The 14,842-nt window shown below is 38.6% G+C and overlaps 1 protein-coding gene across 10 annotated transcripts in view; it reads right to left on the bottom strand.

Moving 5' to 3' along the window:
• NUMB (NUMB endocytic adaptor protein) overlaps window positions 1-14,842 on the bottom strand; it is a 92,270-nt gene that overhangs the window by 28,638 nt on the left and 48,790 nt on the right. For all 10 annotated transcript variants that reach the window (XM_054275009.1, XM_054275018.1, XM_054275013.1 and 7 more), the window contains one exon: window positions 6,112-6,255. In XM_054275009.1, coding sequence (XP_054130984.1) covers window positions 6,112-6,237 — 126 coding nt within the window. In that variant the 5' untranslated portion in view covers window positions 6,238-6,255. The remainder of the gene's footprint in view (window positions 1-6,111; window positions 6,256-14,842) is intronic.

Genomic DNA, 14,842 nt, shown 5'->3' with positions numbered 1-14,842 from the left:
AACTCTATGCTCTGATGTGCAATTCCTATTTTTCCAGGAACAGACAACCATTTAAAACTTTCTTTAAAAAAAAGAAAATATAAAGGAAAATCAAGTGTTGAGAGCATGAAGGGTTATACACACACTGCACAGGTGTCCACCGTATCTTTTCTTCAACTCCTGCAAAAAATTCAGTTTCCATGTACAACACTGGGGATCTCCTAATTTTAAAAAACAGAATAAAAAAGTATAACCCCATGAGAACTTTTTGATTTCCAACACCTAAATAACATTTAAAATAAATATTTCTGCAAGGCAATCCAAACAATTTTAATTGTCCTATCTTTAAAACAACCTGAAGTTTATAAAACTATTTAAGAATTTCACCTTTGCCAAAGACAGGAGGTTTTTAAAACTCAGCAAGAGGCTTCATTTAAAACTTTTTGTTTGCAAGGCCATTCAAACAAAACTAAGGGTTGGACACTAGGGTAAAACGTGTAAAAATTAGGGATCCCCTTACATTCCTTTTAGCCATGACAGAAATGCATAGGAAAATATTGGGGGTAAGCGTCACACCTTCCACTATAATCACCATCTTTTATAATTAGCTGACTTCCAGCCTTTTTCCTGTGATGTTAAATGCTGCAGGATTTTTTAAGTGTACCATTGCTTGCTGAGGGTTAGCGTTCAATAGGAGTGATTACTGCTCACTGCTAACATCAGTTCATGCCTTCATAGGTAGAGATTTCTAGTGTTTAATGTGTGAGGCTGCACAACATTTCAGAAATCAGCAGCTTTGTCACACTGACTTCTTAAAAATACTTAACATAGTTTCCAAAGACTATTCAAGTACCTCAGGCTTTCACATGCTTAACTTAAAGGCACTTCAGCATCACGCTGGTAAATTCTTTCACAGCTATTATTTCAAACTGAAAGTGCATTTAAGACATAAAACAAAAGCCACAGTCACCTGTGCTGGTACCAGTCTTTCTGACCTGAAGAAACAGAATGCAAGCTGTCTTTATAAACTTATTAAATATAAGAAGTTATTTTTAATATGAGATTTATAAATTTGACATGAAGCAATAAAGTTCAATATGCAAATTCCAAAACCAAACAGGACACCTGGGCAGCCACGAGGGCTGTGAGAACACAAAGCAAAGTGACTGAAATGGCCTAGGCTCCTACTGATGGTGGTTTCAGCAGTGCCACGTACGGCCCAACAACCCAAACACAGGGACCCCAGGGATGAGAACTGACATTCACAGGTCCCAGTGAGGATACTCCACAGGGCTTGTGCCAGCTGTTCCCTATCCTTCTGCCTCCTCTTGAACACAAAACAATGCAGTGTCTTCCAAACATCTCCCATAAAAGCAAGGGTTAGACAGGAAACAGTTCAAGAGTACTTGTTCTGGAAAGTCAATTCTTTTATATACGAAAGTACAACTGTATCCATACAATTGTTATTTGTCAACAGTAACACAGAAATCAAATTCAGTGCAAAGGCTAACTCCAATGATAACAGGTACTCAGCAGCAAACCCTGGATGCCAGAGACAGAAATGTGGTTTGTTACTCTTCCACACCAGCTTTTTCATCGACATCTTTAGCCTTCTAGGTTGAATTAAAAAACACAAGTAAACCTGCAGGTGATATACAACAGCAGCCTTAGATGCCTTAAGGTCAAAAGAGACTGACCACCAAGAACATAGAAACGACAGAACAAAACTAATTAAATAATCTAAGATACACAGAACTGCTGCATCTTCTAGAACACCAGGTAGTAGCCAGCTGTTAATATTCTGTTTAACACATCCTTTTGGTCAGAACCACCAAGAATTTGCAAATGTTTTGTTTGTTTAGTTCTCTTAGGTAAAAGGAAATGACCTAATTTTTTTGATATAAATTTCACAGACCAGTTACTCCAAAGCGCATTTGTATGAATGAAAACCACTTACCCAGAGGGACACTCGAAAAGGCTTTTCACACAAAAGAAGCCCTAGTGTCAAATACTTTAGTCATTATACCACAGAACAGCTGCATGTTTTCAGTGAGGTAGTGTCTGGAGCAAGAAAGCAAGTTTGAAAATGTGTATGTCAATGAACTTCATTTGTTACAATTCTAATGTGTAAAATTGTGTATAAATAAATTATAGTGCTGATAAGCACAGCTGTAATGTCTGTTAGAACATTCAACTTCTAAATACTTTTAAATACAATCTCTTCATCTAACATCCCTATGTACTACATGTATCTAGTACTGTTTTTCTCTCAGAGGAAGGATTCACTATTGAAACACAGTATTTACCTTTCAGTTTCTTAGGACAGTGGAAAAGATTTTGTCCCTGAAAACAGACTTATGCACAGACTGCAACAGATGTACCAATGCTACATTTAACAATGGGGCAACTCTTGTTGAACACCTATAAAAGCTGCAAGGTATTATGTCTCCACAACACCAAAGTTAGGAGAGCAACACTATTCAAGTTCCCAATGGAATACCAAAAGTCTGCAAGTCACTTTTCTAAATACAAGTTTAACATCCTTTCCATACCTCTGCAGACAGACAGCACCTGTCTCTCCTTGGCCCTTCTTTCTATCTAACTTTAGCGGATTCAAAGCAGTTTACACAGAAGAGCACTACAGGAAAGCCAGCAGCCATTGCACAGCCCTATCTTTGAGCGTCAGGTTACCACCTCAGGTGTGGTTAGATTTCCAACACAGAGAAGAACTATCTGTAATTACATCTACACACACTGAGAAAATATGATCAATACCTGGCTACCTGTAACACAGCCCCACCAACAAGCAGAAAAACACAGACTATTGACAAAAAGGAATGCTATTGACTAAAAGGAACAGTATTCATTCATGATTATCACCACCTCCAAATTTATGAGCACAGCACTGGGAAGAAGCAACTGTGGATCAAATCTATTCCCCTGAATTTTAAAGCAACATAAAGGAATGTAACAGGAATTTTGCCTGTACTTTCCACAGAGCATCTTCTCTCTCAAAGGGAAGATGATCCATAGATGTATCAGATTTGCTCAAAATCCAACAGAACACTTAATGACTTTAACAATAAGGATCATCTGTGGAGGTAGTGCAGGAAGAGCTTCAAGAAACACGCCAACATAGAAAACCTTTCAGTAACATTAAATCTGTTTGCAGTACAGCATCCTCCAAGCGCAAGAAATAAGCAGCTACTGGAGCCCCTGTCCAACACTAACAGAGTGAAGCCTGAAGGCAGGATGAAATCCTATTTGCAACATGACTTTCAAAGCGCTTCCAAATGCTCTGTAATGTCTAAAAAAGGATAAATCTGTGGTAGCACTCTACAAAGACCCAAGCTCTGGGCAAAATATAAATGCCCAAAGGCAAGAAGTTAAAAACCAAACCAATTTAAGAGATCTGTTTTTTACAAAAGAAACCAAGAACAAATGTTCCCTTACATGTTTGCACTAGTCTCCTGTCTATCTCAAAAAAAAAAAGTATATTAGCATCTTACCTATATCAAATAGCAGGCATTAGAGGTAACAAAGCCCACAGCTTGACTGCTACCACACTAGTCTCATAAATTTTACTTTAAAACAGAAAATCCTACAGACAGCTGCAGCAACATTTATTAAGAATTCTCAGGTCTTCACTGAGTACAGATGAAGTCTTCATCATCCCTGAAAACAAGACCAGATTCTGGTCTTGCTACTCAGTTATGCTTTGAACTCCAAAGAATTTCAGGTGATTTTTAGAGAGCAGACAAAGCAGATCATAAGAACAGGCTAATCCTGTGCACCCCCTCCCCAGCTCTGCCAACATATTCAGGTGTGGTTCAGCAATTGCACTACAGACAACAGACCAATTTGGAATTCCCACTGCAAAACTTAAAGAAAACTCAGGTACATTCATCATCTTTCCTATTTGAATGCATTCCTATTCATTAACCATTCTTCCCAAAATATCTCACTTTGTCCTGCTCCACTGAGGAGCATCAGGAAGAAAAGTCACCCCATCAGATATTTAAGGACATAGGAGACTGCATACTTTTCTTGGAATGTATGAATTCCCAAAAAATACCCAAGACAGGCGTAACAGGATACTCTCCTTCAATAGCACAAAGTTCTATTCTTTCTGTGAGCAAAATACAGTACCACCCACTAGAGCGATGACTCTGCATCTGGTTTATCTTGTTCCCTCACAATGGCATACTTCCTGTCTCTATCTATTCAACACCAGTTAACACCCACTCTGCATCTCAAGCCTTATAAAAATTTCCACTTTGTCCATTTCAAGGTACACTACATTGGAAAATAAATTCTAATCAAGTAAGATAAAACACCTCATAATATTAAATTGTTCTGAATTTTAGTTTTCACCTAATTGCAAGTTCTTTAGATATTAATACTCTACCATTCTGACCAAATCAAGGAACGTCCCTTACATTTACCTTAAAAGCATTTTTCCCAAAGAACAAATTAAATTAATCCAGTGATTTCCAATCAAAAGCAGACTAAGGAGTGCACCTAAGTCCCACTTTGATGACAAGGATGCAAAGATTCATCCATTTCTACGCCTTTTCAGCACAGAATAGGCCAAAACCTTTTTTGACTTTGGGTACATGTGCCCAGAATAGATGAATGGTTCATTTAAATACAGGAAGCACTTGTCATTAGAAGTGCAAGTCCTGACTGAGAGTTTAAAAAAAGTCAGTCTTTTAACAGTGTGGAGTGGTTCACATCCTTTGTGTTCAGTAAAGGATTGAAAAGTCTGAATAAAACTAAATGCCTATAAATTGAGCACTCTGCTTTTCAACCTGTGTAATGCCTAAGTTATGAAAAAATCACCATCCTCAAACTTACAGCTCTGTTCTCTCCTAGACAGTGTTAAACCTTAATCTAAGTTTGAGCTTTCCCAGAGCAATTACTTTCAAAGCTTTGGCAAAACACCATCTCTGTTCAGGACTGAATTACAGTTCCTTCCTCTTAGCAGGAAAATAACTCAAGACAAAAATACGCCAGCAGCCATGAACTAGAAGTGTTGTATACACTTGAGTATATGTAAAAGGACAAAAGCAACTCTAGGAGGGTAAAGCAGGGCATTAACCTCGTGTGAAAGCTACCTCATACTTACCAATCCACAACTTCACAAAAACATGCAACAGTCAGTTTAAAGAATTCCACCTAGCAACATCACATGTTTAACTATCAGACAGAATTACTTTAAGCATAATACAGAGAAAAACCTAACGGAAGGCCCATAGGTGTCAGAACCATAGACTGTGCTCCTTGTACACTGATATTTAACCCATTAGCTTTCCTCAAGCATCATCTGATTCCAACATATTGTAGATCTACTATTAGTGTACCTGAGGAAGAAAGGGGAGCATATGCAACAAGCCACCCTAAATTTTGTATTTATTTTTATTCTGGTATTTATTAATAGTAAATACTATTCTAAAGTATTAAATTATTGTTTCTTAAATAAAGAGGAAGGAGAATTGGACACAAAAAAGAAAATATCTATTTATAATACTCTGATAATCTGGAATGAGTTACCAGAATTTTAAAAGGTAATTTCAGTTTCATAAGCATTAATAGTCAGTAATACACACACACAGGATCATAGCACAGAGGCATTCTCAGAGTTAGCAGGTGCTTCTAACCTCATGCACTGGTTGAAATCCCAGGTGTTACTTGAAAATATTTTCAATTATTGAGAGGGAGGAAGGATTGCTTTAAGCACAGCCCACCACTTACCTTACAAGTCAAACTGTAATCACAACTACACTTATAACAGGGAGAACTGAGTACCTTTTCATGCAATCCAATAGGTCTATAATTTGTGATTTTCCAGAAAAATGATGACAAATATTGTATTACTCCTCTACCAAGCTACATGATTTATTTCAACTAGATAATAATGTAGGATATCTCAGACTGGTTTTCCAAGGCATTTGTTACATGAGCCATCTGGTTTTAAGAAAAAAGCCACATCCTTTGCAATGAGAGCCAACTGTAAAATAGGTCAGTGTGTAATGAAGCATGTCTCTGGTTTATGCTTGCCAAAAAAACCCAAATAACAATTCATGGCAAGAGCACCTCATGGATATCCAAAAGAAGGGCAGTAACTCTTACCTTAACAGGAAAGCTACACTTGCCAGTACGAACGCCTTCTTCATCAGTCTGCCACTGATGGGGCCTGCTGGCCTCTGGCACATAGACATCTTTCTTTCTCCTAAAGCTTTGCCGTAGTTTGTTCATCTCTCAGATTTTCACGTCCTAGAAGAAGAAAAAAAGAATACTGCCAATAAGCACCAAACACACATTCAGCCTCTTTGGGTCAACCACTATCATGACAAATGACACTGTGGAAAACCTGAGCTTTTGCAAAGACAAATGAAAGGGCCTGTGAGAGGAAAATATTTTGGACACAGATTCAGAGAAAGATGGGTATTCACTTCAAAATGGAAAACACAAATCCACATTACTTGTTTAACATCTTTCCACAGCAACTGAAGCATTACATCCAGGAATAAGTATTAGTGGGAGCACACAGTTACATAAAATAGCTGACAGAGAAGCTCTGAAGAGTGATGAACATGAAATTCTGACTCCCCAAACTTAAACACCTACCTAAAGCAACCAAGCAGAACACCAACAGCAAAAGCTTCCATGGCACTCATGCAAGGCAAGGATTCATAGCTCAAAAACTGCTCCTAAAATAAGGTGCTTGTGGTGTTCATTAAGTACAAGAGATAGGTTCATGCTTTTACTGAGGGGAACAGCCCAGCCCTTGCTTAGTCTGGTAGAATTCTTGTGGTTAAATGAGAAATGCACTTCTTCAAAAGGGGAAGACAGTGCTGCAAATATACTTCTGAAGCCTAGAATTCAGAACGTTGTATACACTGTGCCTTCATGTATCAATTTCTATATACAATCTAATCTATGCTTTAGACTTGCTCACCTTTACTATTTTCAAACTACAGTAAGTCAAAAAGCTATCAGCAAAATTACTACTAATAAAAAGACTCAATATTCACCTAAAGAAGTAAAATCATATGGGATAAAAAGTGGGGAATACTGAAGACATATTGAAAGGCTTCTTGAGACCTGGTCATCATTCCTGAAAAAGAAGCCCTCTCACAACCACGACATCTCATTTTGATTGAAAAAAAAAAGATGTTGCAGAATGCAAGGCAGCAAAATCTAATTAGATTACATACACTTATTTCCCATTAGACTGAATAAACTACAGAATATAGATAATTAAAGGTGCCAATGGCTGGCCGTTGAACAAAAGCTGCCTTAAAAGCAGTTGGAACACCACTTTAAACCTTGAAAAGAACTAGTATCTTCCACTGAAAACTGTATTATATAGGTGAGAAAAATCAACACATTCCTGTTTGTGGTATCTGACATTTAAGAAGTTTAAAGTCAAAATGCAACTATTTCAAAGCTGAACAAGAGTCAGAAATTAAAAGCACTATAGAAAATCACTGCCTATCACTAATTACACATACTAAATTGTTTTGTATCTCACAAAACATGGCACACTTTAGCCATGCCAAATAACAAAAAGGTGTGTGTTTTCTTAGTGACTCCCTAAAACTTCCTTCAGCAATTGTTACTTTCTTCCTCAAGCAGCAGATAATTAAAGAAGTCAATTCCCACTGTATCTTCATGGCATGATACTGGCTGATTTCTCTAGAATCTTACATCTTTCCATCATCTATTAAAAGAACTATTGTAAGATTAGTAATAATTCAAAGATATACCCATGGATAAAGAAAACACCACTGTATCACTAGGACTGGGTGATTTAAGTGTGGTGATGTTAATTGTTTAAGTGCAAATAAGCATAACAGTCACATGCACAAGTTCAGTGGCACCTGAATGCCAACACTCCTGGGTCTTGCAGCATTCTGGGTCCTTTCAGCTTAGGGGATAATTCCTGCAGTATTTCTACAGCAGAAAACAGCCACACCAAAGACCACTTTTACAGCAAACATTGTGCTCAAAGTTACTTGATGAGCATTTGAAAGCAACAAGGTGAGACCCTCCAAGCAGCCCAAATCCAAATGCAAATTAAGTGAAGGGTTGGGATGTCTGCTGAAGGCTATAGGCAACTGTCCCTAGTAGGTACCTGAACAGCCAGTAAGTGCAGGGATGGGAAATTGCTGAAGGATTCTCAATCACAATTATCGGGTTATAAAGAACTGTTAACTTCATTCCTTCATAGCTACAAAATGCTTGTCATATCTAGGAACATAAAATATTTGAGTGGATTCAGAGATTAGAACCTATGTGCAAAATAAAAACCGTGCGCATTTCTTATCACTCAGTAAGCTGAAGCAACTCTGTTCTGCTTTCAGCTGGGACAGAGTTAATTTTCTTCCCAGTAGCTGATACAGTGCTGTGTTTTGGATTTAGGCTGAGAAAAATGTTGATAACACATCGGTTTAGTTGTTGCTAAGGAGTGTTTACACTAAATCAAGGTCTTTTCTGCTTCTCACCCCACCCTACCATTGAGCTGGCTCCAGGGCACAAAAAGTTGTGAGGGGGACACAGCTGGGAGAATGATCCCAGCTGACCACAGGCATGTCCCACAGCATATGGCATCACACCCAGCGAGTAAAACCGGGGGGAGGGAAGTAAAGACAGAAGGAAGGACAAAAGGAAAAGGGTAACATTCAGAGTAACAGTGTCCTCCCAAGTAACTGCTGTGTGCGATAGAGCCCTGCTCTCCTGGCAATGGCCAAACACCTGACTGCCCATGGGAAGCATTAAATTAATTTCTTGCTTTGCTTGCCTCTGTGGCATTTATCTATCTTTATCTCAACCCATGAAGTTTTCACTTTTGCTCTTCTGACTCCCTTGCCCATCCCACTGGGAAGAGTGAGCAAGCAGCTGAATGGGGCTTAGTTGCCATCTCGGGCTAAATCATAACACACTTCTATAAACATTGTTTATCTTACAAGCTATAAGCCATTTCAAAATCTCTGAATGTGCAAAGGCAATTCTCAAAGTATTCAGAGGAGCTGTAAAGCTTCTATTCTCCATCAAGGCTTAGAGAGGCATCACAGCAATATTAATTATGTATTTTGTCTTACAAACTGCAGATGGAGGACTCTGTGCATCTGTCTGAAGGAATCAGAATTTCAAGGGATGCCATTCAATCACCTTGGGCAGGTGAAACATACTGCAGCAAATCTCTGCATAGCATCTCAGCTCATAAGGACAGACACCCACTCTTGTCCCTGCTGCAGACTGGCAGTGCCAGAGCAAAACCACTGCTCCAGCTGCTTCAGTGTAAAGTGCAGATATCTGGTCAGCACATGGCTTACAGCCCAGCTGCCAGACCCTGCACTCCAGCAAGGGACAAATGGACACAGATACTCCACTCTGCCAAAAGGGACTTTTAAGGAGACACAATTAGATGCAATAAGGCTCATGTCAGCTTTGAAGATCTCAAGGTAACTCTGAATCTCAAAAACTTGAGTGAATAGCAGAGCAAGGACTGAGGACAGCACACAGCACTGTGCCACTTGTGGAAAATCACAGTCTAATTGCCTTATCATAACATTTGCTTATGCGAGCATTCTGTTGGACTTCTCCCTCCCGGGCGTTACTGGTGCCCAAGAGACTGGCGCCTTATCTGACATTTATTCTGACCAGGAATCTCAATCCCCAGGGGAGGATAAGAATAAGAGTTCCTCAACTACATTTTGTATGAGAAATTGAAGTGGCACTTTGCCCAAAGTATTTCCTTTTCACCAAAAACCAAACCCATTTTCCTACATGTTCTGATTTTGAGGTCATGTTGGCAACAAACAGTTTAAAAATAGCTTATTCTATCTGATAAAAATGCTGACAAACAGCAAAATTAATTTCTTGTCAGGCAACCAGCAAGCTCTCTCCAATGGCCACACTGAAATATCAGACTTGCAAGTAGGCTGCAAAACAGTATGTCCTATAAATACCTAATTTGCTGGTAACATGGATGTCAGGACAACATGACTAGAGTTGTCACCTGATGGGAAAGTGTTAAATAGAACAATTCACACAGGCTGCATATTTGAGGATTCAGAAGAGAAGCACAGTGAATTGCTCCAATTAAGCGCTGAAATTTTTACTAATTTTGTCTGGAAGTCAGAAAACCTAGTGAAAAGTCAAGATAGGGAACTCAAAATCTAATTAAATCACAAAACATAACATTACATCAGAGACAAACTGTAAACAAAGGCTCAAAGTCCTGAGCCTTATGGAGAAATAAGGAAACAGCCACATTGGGTCCTGGTAGATTTCAAGGTTATCTTACTGCAGACAGATGAGTATCTAAATGGTCATTCCCACTGGAGGTAAAAAAAAAGGCAAAAGAAACCCCAACAAAGCAAAACAAAACCATCTACACGACATTAATATCTCTACCACTTTTCTAATTCAAGAGATTTCAACATGAAGCTAGACATTAGACCATTTCTCAAAGCACCTACCTAGAAAAGGTATCAAAAAGACAAATGAGTTTTTAAATTTATGTTACCATTTATTTTTATGCAAATTTATGTATTTTGGAAACAGCTCCAAAGGCAATTTAAGGAGAGCTGGAACATCACTATTCTTCTGACCAACAGAAAAACCACCATTTACACCTCTATCAGTCCACTGACAACTTGGGGCAGAGTTGTCAGAAACAACAGAAACAGAAACAACACTGTCATGGATAAAAGTGCATGTTGAAGCACTCAGCTTCACTGCCTTGTGCATCATCAGGGTATGGCTGCAGAACAAATTACTGCAAGATAAACCAGCATGTTAATTCATGTCTTGTTAGCTGCTCTGCTGTACAATTGTGTTCACTTTTACCCTTCAGTGAGCACAAGCCAGCAATTTACCCTTCAGTGGGAGATGGGTAAGCTTTCAAATTAACTGGAGTTAGATCAGGAGGAAGCTGCTGATGATGCAAACTTGGAGCTTAGCTTTGCAAGAGTTTACCCACGTAGCCATACCTTTAGATAAGCAATTCATTTGCACTGTGGAGAGCTGCTTCTTGCAGAGCAGTTGTTGCTACTGAGTAATCCAAACTAGAGAATCTGCAGGGCAGAAGGACAATATGGATACCTGGGGACCCAAATTGCATGCACAAATTCAACTGGTTAGATTGTAAGCTAGGGTGTACTACATACTTCACTAAGCAACCACTTAGAGTTTCAACTCAGGACAAAAAAACAGCACAAACATTTTTTATCTTTCTTATGAACTCTAGCCTTCACAAAGGTTATTTAATCTGCATTCAATTATCTATTATCTTTTCTGTTTGCAATGAAAAAGGATAAAAATGGGTATTAAGTCTTCAGTCAGCTTTTAAAAACCATTTGGCAGGTTTGGGATTACAATCCGTTTTCTTTCAGAACGTAATAGTGTTTCCTATTTACTAATTTAGAAAAAAAAAAGAAAGTCATGGGTCAAACAAGGGCAAAGTACTCTCTGCAGCCTGCAACAAATGCAGAGTATCCGGGGGCAGGAGGGAACACCCCCCTGCCCCACACCCACCCTCCCACTCCGGGTGCCATCCTCCTGATCTGCAGTGCAAAGTCCTCCCAGGAGCGTGAACCACCAGGTGTAGTACTGACACAGGGACAAAATTCCTAGAGGTGTGCACTTCAGACAGCAGGGAAATAGAGTTTTAAGGAAAATGTGTTATAGGGATCATTCTAGAATTTACAAGCCTCCATGTAAAACAAATTCAATTAACTCGATACTATCAGGTTAAGTAATTTAAAAGAAAAAAAAAAAAGGTCTCATTCATACCAGTACTGCCTCCTGGCCACACACAGGTGAGGGCTAAGCAGCTGCACAACCATCTGCTCCCTTATGCGCTCTTCCCCAGTGAAATACATCTAATACTGCTGAAGGGCCAAGCCAAAGAGTCTGAAACCCAGAGCAAAAAACTCATCCATTTCTAATATGTTTTTCTCACATTTTTTGACATCAAAGCTTCCTGAATCAGGATGCATTCTTCCTGCCAAAGTTACCTGATATTTCACACCTAAGAAATGCAAATAATCTTAATCTTGTTGAAAAAATGTGTTTACCTAACCTACTTACTAGGAAAACACTCCAGAGACATTCCTCCACATGGCTGTGAAGATCTGTATCCTTAGAAAGCTCAGTGGCTCTGAGTTCTTGTGCAAGTACAACCGGGTCACAACTTGTCCACAGACTAATGTTTAATAGCTATCTTTTGAGCATTATGAAAACCTCAATCGTACTATGAAATGCACCAGGAAATGTGAACAGCCCACTTCCATATTCCAGAAGAGTATTTCACATTGCTTTTTCCAATAAAATACAGTTCACTGCCGACACTTGAACATTATCGTAAATCTTGGCTATAACCAGGACACGAGGACATCACTGAGGAAATATGCTTGTTTCAAGTCATTCTCTTAGGATTATGTTTGGGTTTGGCAGGCTTACCTGCAGTACAAACACAAGTAGAAGCAGTTTAAAACATTTAGATCTCTTCTGCTCTCTAATGTAAAATTTGAGTCCCTAAATTTAAGATGACAATGTAAGAACATTTCATTTATAAAAAAGAGGCAAGCTAGGAAAGCAAGCTGAGAGCTGCCAAGGTAAATAGTCTGTCCCTGTCTATTATGAAGCTGCTAGGATGGAGCTTTACTTCTCTGAAAAATCCTTATTAAGCATTGCTGCTAAGCAAACGCTCTCCCCTCCTCTCCCACTTACACAGTACAAAAACATGTAATGTCCTATCTCTCCAAGCCTACTGTAAAGGTTAGCCAAAACTTGCTGCAATTGCCCTGCAACAGCTTCTCTGCAATTATTCACCAGCACAAGCACACAGAGTACCCTTATCTTCTAAGGAAGAAAAGGTCACCCCATGTGTCAGATTCTGAATGCAGAACTTTGAGCCTTTTTGTAAGTTTAGACCCCATAAAATCTAATTAAATCCAGCACTGTCACACTGAAGCAAATGAAGGCAAGTAACCGTATGAGCATGCTCACTAAAACGTTAACAGCCCTGTTTCGCAATACAGGCTGACTAACCACATTATTCACCACGCGGCTTTCCAACCCATGCACCCTTTCATTACCCAATTAACATCTCATCATACAATACTACAAGTAAGCATCCTATTAAAATATGCATAAAAGTTAAGCATTTATTCATTTGTTCAGCCAGCAAACACATTTTGTTGTTGTTGTTATTATTATTTAGAGTTTAAATTAAGGGGATTTTCCTTGCTGAAGATAAATTATTGGATACATAACTAAAAGTCTACTGAAGCTGTAGAAAACTCACCTTTCAGCAGTGAAAGTACTATTTAGATCTTACTTTGAAAATAAAGCAGAAATGGCAACCTTAAACTCTTTATGTAAGACCAAAGAGATCAGAGCTGTGACAATAATGTCTCTGACAGCATTCTTTGAAATTGTGATGCATTGTTATCATATGATGTGAAGTACAAGACATCCTCAAATCCATCAGATCTCTTGCTGTCTTACACCTGAGCTAAGGTATCGTGTGAGCACGCCACAATTCTTTCCAGAGCACTCGACAATTCTATCTGCACCACAGATGAGGGTGGAAGAAGGGGGAAAAACAATGTTATGACAGCAACATTTTACTGGCAAAAGCCAGACTTAAACAAAAATTGCAAACAGCTTATGAAATATCAGGAAATGAAATAATGAACTGTACTCCAACACACTGCTAACAATTATGTGGCTAAAACATTCAACTACCAGAGGCTATGTCCTAAAGCTTAGGATTTTGTACAATATACTTTTCAAGCATAAATACCTCCAGACTGCAGCAATTAACACAGAAGTCAGTATTCCACAATGTTATGTTACAGAAGTATCACCAAAATAAACATTCAGACTCCTAAACTGTCACAAAAATACAAGTTTGATCATTGCAAGGCAGAAGTTATTCCTAAGGATATGCAATGCCCCTTCTAGTAGGTGTAAGATAAATAATTTGCCTCTCACAAACCTGTGAAATTCAGCAAATAAAAGAAAGCAAGCCTCATTTTCTCCATCAATAACTATTATAAAGCAAATGTCCCAATTCATCAGACACCACAGCAACTGGAACTCCGACTATGGTCCTAAACAATATGCTAAGAGGTTTAAGAGCAGAGATATAAGGCAGTAATCCCCTTGTTTTGTAGGCTCACTCTAAAAATACCCTGCAGACTGTCAGTCACTGGTAGAAAACAGGTCTCCTAAACACTTGATGTGAGAGAAAGTGAATTGAATTATATTATCATTATATAATAACCAAAAATAAGCAGAAGTTTAGTAAATAAACACTAGCTATGTGCCTTGTGGAAAGCAGTTCAAGTAATTCTGCTTTACAGCTCATCTGCACACATGTGAATAATTTTAACTAACCAAGCCACGTCATTTCCAAGTGAATCATTTACATTTAGGGCAGCTAAATATCAGACAACTCAACAGTTTTCAAACATGAACATCTTTTGCAGACATCTTTTATGAAAAGTCCTTTCCTTAGGATTTTTCCTCCTGAGAAGCTGAGAGGCCTCAAGAACAAAATGTAAACAATGGTTATCTGCTGCTGTGGAATGCAACAGGTAGATCTGTGATTAGTCTCATAGAGTTGTCTGTAATTAATGGACAATCAAAGCCCAGCTGACTCGGACAGAGAGCTGAGCCACAAACCTTTGTTATCATTCTTTGCTATTCTATTCTTAGCTAGCCTTCTAATGAAACCTTTTCTTATATTCTTTTAGTATAGTTTTAATGTAATATATATAATAAAATAATAAATCAAGCCTTCTAAAACAGAGTCAGATCCTTGTCTCTTCCCCAATCCGAA

The sequence above is a fragment of the Melozone crissalis genome, unplaced genomic scaffold (genome assembly GCF_028551555.1).
Source record: "Melozone crissalis strain CALT ecotype California unplaced genomic scaffold, PUWL_Pcris_2 ptg000018l_1, whole genome shotgun sequence".
NCBI classification, from domain to species: domain Eukaryota; kingdom Metazoa; phylum Chordata; class Aves; order Passeriformes; family Passerellidae; genus Melozone; species Melozone crissalis.
The sequence above is the reverse complement of the archived record's forward strand: the minus strand, read 5'-3'. Positions and strand labels throughout refer to the sequence as shown.